Raw genomic sequence first — 12,824 nt, forward strand, 5'->3', positions numbered from 1 at the left:
AAGTAGGTCATGCAAGTAGAGTTTTCTAAATAATAAATGAAAGATCAAAAGTTGATAAAAGCACTTTGCTTAGCCTATGGGCAGACATTGTGAAAATGTTAGTTCAATTAACATTAAAGTTATAGAGGTTTCAGCACTCTGACATCATGCTGGACATATTCCATTCTCTAGCAGAGGCGGTTTGTGGATTTGAATGCAATGAAAACAAAATAATTAAAAATTAATAGAGGTCTACTTACCGGTATGCTGTATTACATGTAATACTGAAGTTCCTTCAAAATAACTAGAGAATATCAAAGTTCCCATGCCACATTAAAGTTGATTGAACTTGATTATAAGTGTATCCAATAGATTTAGGCAGAAAAGAAAGTCTGTTTTACTTTATAAATATGAAAATAGAGAAGGTTCCTATGTTGTGGGGTTTTTTTAAGCTTGACAAGACAAATCCCAAGTGGAAGGGTAAGGTCTGTTTAAAAGATGAAAACAGATTCCAAATGTTAATGACAAGCTTGTTTTTCAGATCTCCCTTATCCCTACATGAAACCTTATTCGCATGTATTATCATGTTTTGTAAGTGCAAACTGTATTTCATAACTGGTTACGTATTTAGAGTGTCTGTCTCACACTATAATAAATCATGAGATATTGTTAAACATTGATAAATCAACATTGACATAAAATTAAGAAATAAAGTGAAAACATTTTCTTGAATAATTCAAAAGATTATTTGAATTGACACCAAATTCTTAGGAATGCATGTTATACCTCAATATTTCAGAACTGGTGATGAAGTTCCAGAGACAAGTCGTTCAGGAAAGAAGCACAAGAGAAAACAGAAAAACAAGAAAAACGTATGCCAGGGAATTGAGACGGATGATGGAGTGGTGTCACCTTTACCCACAGGGAGAAGCTGTCATTTATCTGGCAACCAGACAACAGAAGTTCATCAAACTGATGATGTCAATGAGCCTATGTTGCATAATAAATCAAACACACGTCTAAAAGAAACGTCACAATATCAATCTGATCAGAGTGAAGCTAGTAATATTGAGCCTCAAACCTTGTTATCAGATTTGGATTCCGCAAATACTTGCAAGCAACAGAGCGGTGGATACTCGCATAAAAGTGAAGATTCTCAAGTGGGGATGATGCTAGAGGAGCAAGTATCAGGTGTTGTTATGAAATATTGTAGGAGAAAGAATTGCTTTATCAGGCGACATGACAATAGCAGTCAAATATTTGGCCATCACAAATCGATCGCTAAAGTTAATGCTAAGAGACGGTTTCATGTGGGTGATATTGTATTGTTTGATGTTGTTTGTGGTGACAGAGGCTTCGAAGCGGTGAATATTTTGATAGGTATTCCAAGCAGCTTGTGAGACAATGCGAATGTGTTAACAGTATCATTCAGTCATCTTTTGTTTTGTTAATAAAGAAGAAAAGAATCTTTTTGTAGCTATTAGAAGATGAAAAGCAAACTCTTACCTGGGATGAATGAGATCCGTACTAAAGGTGATTCATTTCTTGAAAGTTGTCTGTCCATATCAAACCTCACATCTTTTTAATTGAACTATAATTGAATACAAAGGAATATTTATTAGTTATTTACAGTTATTTGGCAGCAAAATAGTTTCAATTTTTGGAGAGGAGAAAGGTGAAGGTACAACATCCAAAAAGAAACCAGCCCTATATTAAATACATTTTAAACTACACGACGGTGCTCTATTTTTACTTAAAGCTTTAATATGAAGAACATAGTTTTGAGAAGTAGCTTCATGCTTTTAATAATCACATAGCTTACTTAATTCTGTCAAAATATTGATAAGTTGGTCATACATTTAAGGGTCAAAATTATTAAATGATTTTATACTCCTCTAATCTTTCTTCAATACTAAATTATTAGTTGAAAGTTTTAATAAGACACGTTAAACGTTAGCCTATCCATTTGTTTTTGGTATTAAAGCCTAATTCCAAAAGGATGAACAGTAATGCAAAGTTTTCATTGTTTTCTCATTTTGTAACAAAGTTAATCGGTGTGAGTATGTGTGTGTGACAGCATTTGGTATTAAGTAAGGCCCAGGCACAGGGATCTTCTTTATACATAAATTCCCAGTTAATGTCTCTATTCGTCAACTTTCAAAAGTTCTGTAAGCACAGGTGACTAGAGCATACAGGCTGAGTCAAAAAGAAGTAAACTCATGTTTGAGGGGCTGTAACTCAAGATCTGCAAAGAATCTGCTAAAAATAAAAATACCACTGAAAAGAGCAAATTATACATGTCTAAATAAAAAAAAGAATTGTTGCAATTACTCACAGTAAACTAAAGTTATACTCATTTGAATACAACCACCCATTTTTGTAGCTGCACACGGCTGATTGATTTTCATCCATTTAAATTTCGACGAATCAGCAAAGTGCTAACAGGATTTATTTTTGAACAGACAACTTTTGCTTTTAATTAATATTCAACAAAGTCCATGACGGTACTATAGTTTGTAGGAATACCAATTCATGTCTTTACGAACGATCTGGCAGAAGCTTGATTGGGGAATGTTGGGTAAAGGATTGAGCTGATCTTCTTGCTGTAACGCATGTCTAACTCTAGCAATGTTCACTTGTGATCTAGCAGTTCGTGCATGGTCTGCCTGAAGCTTCCGGCTGTCTGTTCATTAGCGTCCCATGCACATTGAGCTTGTTCACATTCTTATATACTGCTCCCTTACATGAAACCCGGTTAGCTATAGGAAATTGGAGACGAAGACGACGCTGAGCTTCAGTGGGACTCTTAGTTTAATGATACTTCACGACAGAAACGTATGCGCTCCCGTCTGCGGTAAATTGTGGTGCCATGTTGTCATTTGGCCCGTTTCATTAGAATGTAGTGCACTGAGGTAAAATTCATACTGAAAAGAGCCCTTTTAACATGCAGAAATTATTGATGTAAATCACACCTGCCACAAACATTTTTTTTTGCATTTGAATATCGCGCCTTACCAATCAATATGATAGGTAGGCCCCTACCTGGGAAGTGAAACCGTGTGCAGCTACAAAAATGGGTGGTTGTATTCAAATGAGTATAACTTGAGTTTGCTGTGAGCAATTGCAACAATTCCTGTTTTTATGTAGACGTGTAGAATTTGCTCTTTCCAGTGGTATTTTCCTTTTTCGCAGATTCCTTATAGATCTCGAGTTACAGCTCCTCAAACATGAGTTTCCTTCTTTTTGACTGTATGTTTATCATTGGTCAGTGTCTCTTGTCACACACCCTATTGCATGGCTTGTGCCTTACACTTTGCACTTGTGTGCACTTGCTAGATCTTCTTTTACTTGGCAAGAAGATCACTGGTCTGACACAGCAAATACAATGTAGGAAGTCTATGTTTAATTGTTTTTTCTCAAGCAATTGTGTTTTTCAACATAAAATGTTTAAACCAACGGTGTGCGTAGCATGGGAACAGTTCAGCGACATGGAGTACTGACCACTGACTTTCGGCCTTAAATTATTGATGATTATGAAACGAAATAAAGGATACATTTGCTATAAACATTTAACATAATTCTTTTTGAGATTTCTGGTAGAAAACAGCTTCAGAAATCACCAAGTGTAATAATGGAAATTACATTTAAACCAAAGGTGTGCGACTCTAATCGTTAGTGAACTCAGGGGAAATTCTAAATGTAAAAGAGTGAAATTTGTTCTGATCTGAGGAATGATAAGTCCTTACCAAAAAGGTGATTTCGCTCTTGAAAAAGGAGTGGAAGTAAAGTAAACTTGGTATTTTAGCAAAAGGAAGATCGTACAAAAATTTAGGGCCATGGAGAAAACTCATGGAGAGCTTGTCGAACCACAGACCTGCAGCACAAAACACCATTACATTCTTGTTATTGAATTTGGAGAGGAACGTGATTGTTGTAAATATATGTGCTTTACTCCATATGGACAATATAAAAGGAACGGAACCAAAAGACAGTAAACTATTTTGCAGGCATTCCATATGTTTGCCAGTTGAAGAATAAGAAGAGGAACAGCATTGATACCAAAACCAAAAGAGAGAAAAGTTCTAATGGAACAATCAAGTAAATGGCTTATAAGCCATGGGGTAAAATGAAGGGCAATAAGGGTAATAATCTAGGGCGTTCGCTATATGAGGTTACCAATTCTTTGATATTGTTATCCACTTTTCCCTTTATACGCTCTATTTAACTTTTTGAAAAAGGTCTTACATTGCCCAATTAAAGCCTATGCATTACCCGCAGTACAAAAAATACATGATTAAAATATGTACATATAAAACTCACCGGCGGCAATAATCAAAGTGTAGCCTGTATGCCACTTGAAGCCATATCGGAAATTATTGATTGGAAATGCCACTGGGCTTGGTCTATATAGTGATGGAAAAGAAAACCTAGAGAAATAAGAAGAACCGCGTTTTGAGGAGATGAAACTTTTCATATTTCCCGGTCTATATTTTAAGTTCTACCCATTTTTATTAGTACACCATCCATGAGGTGAGTTAATTTGTTCATACTGTCTACTGCATAATATTATATTGAATTCAATTGCAGGGTGATACGTGGCAATACCAGATGTGTTATATTTTGCACACACTGGACTTTTAGGGAACAGAAGTGACGAAATACGGTTCCAATCACACAACTTAATTAATTGGTACATGTAGATAGCTCGTATCCCTGATTGTATTGAGTTGGTCAACACATAGCTAGTATATTGTCTATTGAGAAACTGCTAACGCAGTGGTGAAGCCAGATCTAATACTTCATAGAATGAGACAAGTTACAGTAGCACAGTGGTACAGCCAGCGCCATTTCAGAGGGTTGGCAAGGGGGAGCAAGGCAACTTTCAATGGGGCAGGGCAAACTTTTCATAGTGGGGCAGCTACCCCCTTGCCCCTGGCTTCGCCTCTGCATTAGCAGTTTTTTGTATCTTTTTTTGTCTTCAAGATAAAAATATACATCATCAATTAAGTTCTGTAATGTACTTTATGTCACCATGCTAATGGGAAAATGATACAGTATCTCATCATTGTTTAAATCGAAAACAGGAGCAACTGCAAGTACAACATTTTTGTATGCATAAAATGACATGCGATCCAATATTTTGCTCTATAACTAAGGCTGATTTAAATGTTTAAATGCTGTTTCCAAGTTTACACAAAACAGCTGCTGCCAGTGACACTGATGTTTATTTTCAAAACAGGTGCAATATTGCAAAATTTATGATAACAGGTTGCCGGTTGAAATAAAGTATACCATGTTTAATATATAATTATTTTCACAACAAAAGTGCCACTAATGTAGACTTCCCATATTACGGATTACCTTGGATGAAGTAACGTCAACATAGAATGATCTTCAATTTATTGAGATTTTAAGAAGATTTAAGTGTTGTTTATGGGCAGTTAAGTTAGCAGTGACACTATTAGGAGAGTGTATTTTTATGTGTCTAACAAATTATTTCAGAGTTTCCTACAAATTATACCACATCAATATACATGTATACAGTATCACCACAAATGCGACATTAATGTGGACTTTTCACAATGTGGATTACCAGGGAGTAAAATACTGGTTTTTGCTATGTTAAAAGATATTTTTGGCATACGAAAATCAAATTTCTTTCAACTGATAAAATTTGTAATGTTATCATTTCCACAGAATAGAAAGTTTCATTGTATATCTCACTTGATATTGTGATTGCCTTGCTGCACACACACTTTTGCGCAAACTTAAGGGTAACGGTTACAATAAAACTTCAACTACTCGCCAGTCATCTCAAGTTATAATTGTTTTTTCACATGCTTGAAGCTCTTGAGAATATGTAATACAGTTTTTTATGTAACGAATTTGGTGCCACTTCTAGCACAGACACATTAAGTTCATTTCATTTTCTGTACAAGCAGAAACTGTTTTCATCACTCTCCTTTAACCGAATCAAAAACGGCTAGCTGTCAAAGAATATGTGAGAACATGACATACAATAAGGGTAATTTGTTCCCAAAATGTTATCATTATTGTGAAACCTATTCGTAAGATATTAGATCACAAAATGTGCCTAGGGATCAGATTTCATAATATAAAGCAGTGGCTGCCACTGCCGATTTCAGGATTTAGTTCAGCTCAGGGTGCACTGTTTTGTGGCCTAGATATATTATAAGGTACTGGAGGTTAAATTATCATGCATTTAAGTGATCTCAATATTGACGAATCCAAAAGAGGAATATATTCATTTGCAAAACCCTAGACTAAGGGAAAAATTAATACAGAGTATGGACTCATTGGGCTTACCCAAACAGCCTAAAATGTTCCCTTTGTTATGTTCATGATGACACTCAATAATTGGCGGCAACATAATGTTGATATTTCTTCATCTGGAGAAGGTGGGAATTGACTATATGTGACTGGACACCACAAATCGGCTGTAAAGTCGGCCGGGTCAATTTTGTTTTATTTCGTGTTTAGAAAATATATATCATAAGCTTTCAAATGGTATATCATTTCACTTCAAAAGATATCCAGAAGCGGGGTTATGGTGTGTTGAAATCTGTTCCTTCAACAAAATTGTAGCTTTTTTTCGGTGCTACGTGTGTCTCTTATTCCACATTTCTGGTAATTCAATATCAAACAGTCATAATTGGCGGTCATTTCAAATCATCCCCAAGTCAGTGAGGTTCAGGAATGTCCTCTCATTGTTAATTGTTGGTTATACATCCAATGCTTTGTTATCCACCACTTGAACAGGATTTAGCCAAAGCAAACAAAGACAAGAACTATTCTATAGAAATAGGTAGAAGCTTATTATCCTCTTCAGCAATAGGATTATTGATTGGTTTAAACAGTGTTTGATGAGATACTTGTCGCACCTTATTGAGATACCTATGAATACGACCTTCACATACATTTTACACTGTAACTCAGAATGCAAGTTGCAGAGTTTATGGCTCATTCAGTAGTGTCCACTCAAATATATACTTTTAGAGCAGAAATCGAGCAATACTTATAGTATGAACGTTAGTATGCCATGGCCCGCTCAAGCACGGCTAACTTTTAAGAACGGGTCACAATAATTATTCCAAATTTTTTGGTGTATTCCTTGCTTTGCTGTTACTGTCAGGTTGCTCATTTTCCAAAAGCCAAACTGAATTTGAAGAATTTGAATTTACAGAATTTGACTGGACAACATTATTGAAAAATAATAATTTTACATAATTAGAAACGCTTTATGACACCCTTTCACTGTCACTCTCTCTTTTTGATCTGAAGTTGAGAAGTGCCACATTACAGATTTCAGCTATTGAATGATGATTGTGTTGACATTCGTAATTTTGTATAAACTAAAATAAAACAATGTTTAATTTCGTGATATTTTATCTTACTTTTTGAATCAATACAGATCAGATTCAGACGAAGAAGCCAGCGAAGAACCGGCATATAGATCTGACTCGTACCGAGAGCCTTATTACCAAGGTAATGGATGGCGAAACAACGACTGGTCAAGAGATTATAACTCCCCAAGAGGAAGACCATATGATGAGAGACGATACCAGCCTTATCATAACCGACAGAAAGACAATTATAGAAACGATTATTATGAAGAATCTGACGGTAGTTATTCAAGGAACTATGCAAGTAATGACCATTGGTCAAGCTATGATTGGAGTAATAACTATGGCTACCAAAATGATCACAGGGAAAGATACTATTCGTCAGGACAAGATTGGGATCAAGGAAGGATACGTAGAAGTGATGACAGGTCAGCTAATCATAACAGCCATAATACCAGAGACTATTACAGTGATACCAGGAGAGGCGTGGAAACTCCGCAGTTAATGGCGGGAGGCAGTTTTGTGGAGATAGCTGGGAGCAAAATCCAAATAATCGGCATCAAAGTAAAAGGACCAAAAAAACATACTATTAGAAGAAAAGTGTCAGATTACTTGTTTGTGTTTATTGTTTTTGGATTTGAATATACTCATTATTACAATCGCAAATTTCCAATTTGCGAGTGTTCTGTTTTTGGTCAGTTCTTAATTCTTTCTTTCTTTCTTCTGTCAAACTTTTAACGAGCCATCGTAGCCATATGCTTTAAGCCAATTAATGTGACCATATTTGGTCACAAGGACCATTGGGTGGGGGCACAAATGTTACATGACCAACTCGGGGTCAAAGGTCATCCAAAGGTCATTATGGCCAAAATGTGATTTTCACTAAAAATGCTTCTTCTTCCACAAATTACATAACACAATGTCGTCACTTGCGTACCTGCATCGCCTTTAGCCAGTGTCTAAAAGTTGTACAAAGAATTGGGGTCAAAGGCCATTAAGGGGGTACAATCTTACAATTGCATTATCTCAACATCCGTAAGGGGTATGGGGCTCAAACTCAGTGACAACAAATCTCATGACCAGGGAACATTTTACAGGGGTCAGGTCAAAGGTCATGCAGAGTTCAAATTTAAGAAATGCATTTTCTGTACATCTGTAATGGGTACAACAAACTTAATGACCAGTGGAATATTTTGGAACACTTTGCAGGGGTCAGGTCAAAGGTTATCTGGGGTCAAATCTTATAATTTCCTTTTCTGGACATCTGTAAGGGGGATGTGGCTCAAACTAAGTGACAACAAATCTCATGACCAGGGGAACATTTTGCAGGGGTCAGGTCAAAGGTCAAATTTTAGAAATGCATTTTTTGGACATCTGTAAAGGGTACGAGGCTCAAACTCAGTGACAACAAACTTAAGACTGGTCTGCTGTATAAATCAAATAAGTGTTGGCAGACTTCAAAAAATGATTTTTCTTCAAACTTTGTGCATGGGTGCACCTTGGGTCAAAGTCAACAGGAATGACATTCATGTCGCCTCTGCACCTTTGGTTGCCATGGCAACCGCCAAAATGTAAATTTGCCCAATTTTCAGCATTTTCAGCATTTTCACATGTAACAAAATGTAGAAATATCAGGTCAGATTTCAGGATGAAGGAAATCATGTTCAGTACCCTTCTTTTATACAGTGAATAAGATATCCTTCCTCTCTATTAAAATCATGTAAACACAAACAAATCACTTTCAGAAGTGGGTGAAACCATTATGTAAAATAGGGGTGTTTTTCATTATTTTCGGCCATGCCAAAACTTGTGTTGGGAAAATTGATGTAACCCCCAAAGTAACTCTTTTCTCACAATTATCTGCTCAGGATAAGTAGATAAGATGTTGGTCTAGTAATATCATGAAAAAAAAGTTTTGGTAATTTTCATACGTGGGAGCAGTGTTGCCAGGAAAATTGCACAATTTTTAGTTTTTTAATTTAATATATTATGAAAAATAAGGGCTTTTATCCACCTAGGGGATGATGATGCATTTTTATGATATTAGTATGAAGACATTACCAACTGTAGTGCATGAGTATCAAGCATTCCTGCCTAAGTGTTGCCAGAAACCTCACTTTTGTGACGTTTGAGGTTTTATTTACAATGGAAAATGCTGATTTTAGCAGACAACTCTCTTGTTAATTTTATGCAACACTCTAGTATTGTTATTTGGATTAAGTGCATGGTGTGACATGATTTGCATTGGTTTCAACACCAGTGTTGCCAGTAGCGTTGCCTTTTCAGGTGCTGTTATAAAGTAATTTTCATACATGGGAGCAGTGTTGCCAGGAAAATTGAACAATTTTCAGGTTTTTAATTTAATATATTATGAAAAATAAGACTTTTATCCACCTAGGGGATGATGATGCATTTTTATGATATTAGTATGAAGACATTGCCAACTGTAGTGCATGAGTATTAAGTATTTCTGCCTAAGTGTTGCCAGAAACCTCACTTTTTTGACGTTTGAGATTTTATTGATGATGGAAAATACTGATTTTAACAGACAACTCTCTTGTTAATTTTATGCAACACTCCAGTATTGTGATTTGGATTAAGTGCATGGTGTGACATGATTTGCATTGGTTTCAACACCAGTGTTGCCAGTAGCTTTGTCTTTTCAGGTGCTGTTATAAAGAAACAGCGAAACCAGTGTTGCTAGTAACATTGTCTATTCAAGTCAGTTTACAGGATAATGACACTCTTACTGACAAACTTACAGAAAAGGAGGTTAACAGCACTGGTATACATAGTATACTCAATTTTTTCAAATCGTGAAGTATAGCGGGTCCTGGTCTGCTATTATTAACATGTCAACAACAGTATTGCCAGAAAACTCACTTTTGTATTATTTCAGGTTAAATTTACTGTTTAAATTAAGTGTAGTATACCTTACTTTGCTCACTGTGATTTCAACACCTGTGTTGCTAGTAACATTTTCAGTTATTTTGAAACAATTGAGAAAGCTACAGAAGAATCTAAAGAGGTGACATGGTTAGCTATGTCTGTTGCAGTTCAGACACTAGATATGATGCAGCAGAGTACCCTTTTTCATCTCATTTGATGACTCACATTACGGAAGATACAAGATTGCCAACCGACATTTACAGACATAGTGCTTAAAAACATTACATGTTTTGAAATTGTTCAAAACATTGTAACTAAACAGGAACAACCTTCCACAAAGCTTTCCATTTTCTTGATATACGGACGTTTAGGTGTCGATGTTGAGGTATATGCATATGTTCACAAATATTACACGGAAAAACAGTGGCAGGATCGACGGGAATTATATAAATAAACATTGTTATTCATCAGGTTCGCCTTCGCAAATAATAAAGGAGACAAGAAGAAAAAATGATCCCGCCTGGGAATTGAACCCAGGACCTCAGGGTTACGAGACCTACGCCTTAACCGCTTGCCACGGAGCTTCATGATTAGGTTGGTTGAAATTGAACTCATCACGTTCGCCGTCATCGCAAATAAACTGAAAAGGTTACTAGCAACACTGGTGTTGAAATCACAGCGAGCAAAGTAAAGTATACTACACTTAATTTAAACAGTAAATTTAACCTCAATAATACAAAAGTGAGTTTTCTAGCAATACTGTTGTTTACATGTGAATAATAGCAGTCCAGGACCCGCTATACTTCACGCTATACTTCATTGAATAGACAATGTTACTAGCAAAACTAGTTTCGCTGTTTCTTTATAACAGCAGCACCTGAAAAGGCAAAGCTACTGGCAACACTGGTGTTGAAACCAATGCAAATCATGTCACTAGAGTGTTGCATAAAATTAACAAGAGAGTTAGTTGTCTGTTAAAATCAGAATTTTCCATTGTAAATAAAATCTCAAGCGTCAAAAAGAGGTTTCTGGCAACATTTAGGCAGAAATACTTGATACTCATGCACTACAGTTGGTAATGTCTTCATACTAATATCATACAAATGCATCATCATCTCTAGGTGGATAAAAGCCCTTTTTTTCATAATATTTTAAATTAAAAAACTGAAAATTATGCAATTTTACTGGCAACACTGCTCCCACGTATGAAAATTACTTTATAACAGCACCTGAAAAGGCAAAGCTACTGGCAACACTGGTGTTTAAACCAATGCAAATCATGTCACACCATGCACTTAATCCAAATCACAATACTAGAGTTGCATAAAATTAACAAGAGAGTTGCATGTAAAAATCAGCATTTTCCATTTTAAATAAAATCTCAAACATCAAAAAGTGAGGTTTCTGGCAACACTTAGGCAGAAATACTTGATACTCATGCACTACAGTTGGTAATGTCTTCATACTAATATCATAAAAATGCATCATCATCCCCTAGGTGGATAAAAGCCTTATTTTTCACAATATATTAAATTAAAAACCTGAAAATTGTGCAATTTTCCTGGCAACACTGCTCCCACGTATGAAAATTACTTTATAACAGCACCTGAAAAGGCAACGCTACTGGCAACACTGGTGTTGAAACCAATGCAAATCATGTCACACCATGCACTTAATCCAAATAACAATACTAGAGTGTTGCATAAAATTAACAAGAGAGTTGTCTGTTAAAATCAGCATTTTCCATTGTAAATAAAATCTCAAGCGTCAAAAAGTGAGGTTTCTGGCAACACTTAGGCAGAAATACTTGATACTCATGCACTACAGTTGGTAATGTCTTCATACTAATATCATAAAAATGTATCATCACCCCCTAGGTGGATAAAAGCCCTTATTTTTCATAATATATTAAATTAAAAAACTGAAAATTGTGCAATTTTCCTGGCAACACTGCTCCCACGTATGAAATTTACCAACACTTTTTTTTCATGATATTACTAGACCAACATCTTATCTACCTACCCTGAACAGATAATTGTGAGAAAAGTGTTACTTTGGGGGTTACATCAATTTTCCCAACACAAGTTTTGGCATTGCCGAAAATATTGAAAAACACCCCTATTTTACATAATAGTTTCACCCATTTTTGAAAATGATTTGTTTGTGTTTACATGATTTTTATAGAGAGGAAGGATGTCTTATTCACTGTATAAAAGAAGGGTACTGAACATTATTTCCTTCATCCTGAAATCTGACCTGATATTTCTACATTTTGCTACATGGGAAAAGGCTGAAAATGCTGAAAATTGGGCAAATTGACATTTTTGCTGTTGCCATGGCAACCAAGGGTTTAGAGGCGATATGACTGTCACTCCTGTAGACTCTGACCCAAGGTGCATCCACACACAAAGTATTAAGAAAAATCATTTTTTGAAGTCTGCCAACATTTTTTGAAAATATCTGATTTTTACTGCATAGTGTTCTTAATGACCATGGGGAATATGTTGGAACACTTTGCAGGGGTCAGGTCAAAGGTTATCTGGGGTCAAATCTTATACCGTAATTTCATTGTCTGTAAGGGGTATGGGGGCT

General features: G+C 35.8%; 1 protein-coding gene across 2 annotated transcripts in view; it reads left to right on the plus strand.

The window, feature by feature from the left end:
• Positions 1-8,754, plus strand: part of LOC140148817 (RNA/RNP complex-1-interacting phosphatase-like) — a 58,456-nt gene extending 49,702 nt beyond the window's left edge. Inside the window, exon 10 of one of the 2 annotated variants that reach the window (XM_072170889.1) lies at positions 7,412-8,754. In XM_072170889.1, the coding sequence (XP_072026990.1) occupies positions 7,412-8,081 (670 nt within the window). In that variant the 3' untranslated portion in view covers positions 8,082-8,754. Of the gene's footprint in view, positions 1-778; positions 2,223-7,411 lie in introns of those variants that run through there. The other variant, XM_072170890.1, reaches the window with a different exon arrangement.
• Positions 8,755-12,824: the final 4,070 nt, after the last annotated feature.

This window comes from Amphiura filiformis, chromosome 3 (assembly GCF_039555335.1).
Source record: "Amphiura filiformis chromosome 3, Afil_fr2py, whole genome shotgun sequence".
NCBI lineage: Eukaryota > Metazoa > Echinodermata > Ophiuroidea > Amphilepidida > Amphiuridae > Amphiura > Amphiura filiformis.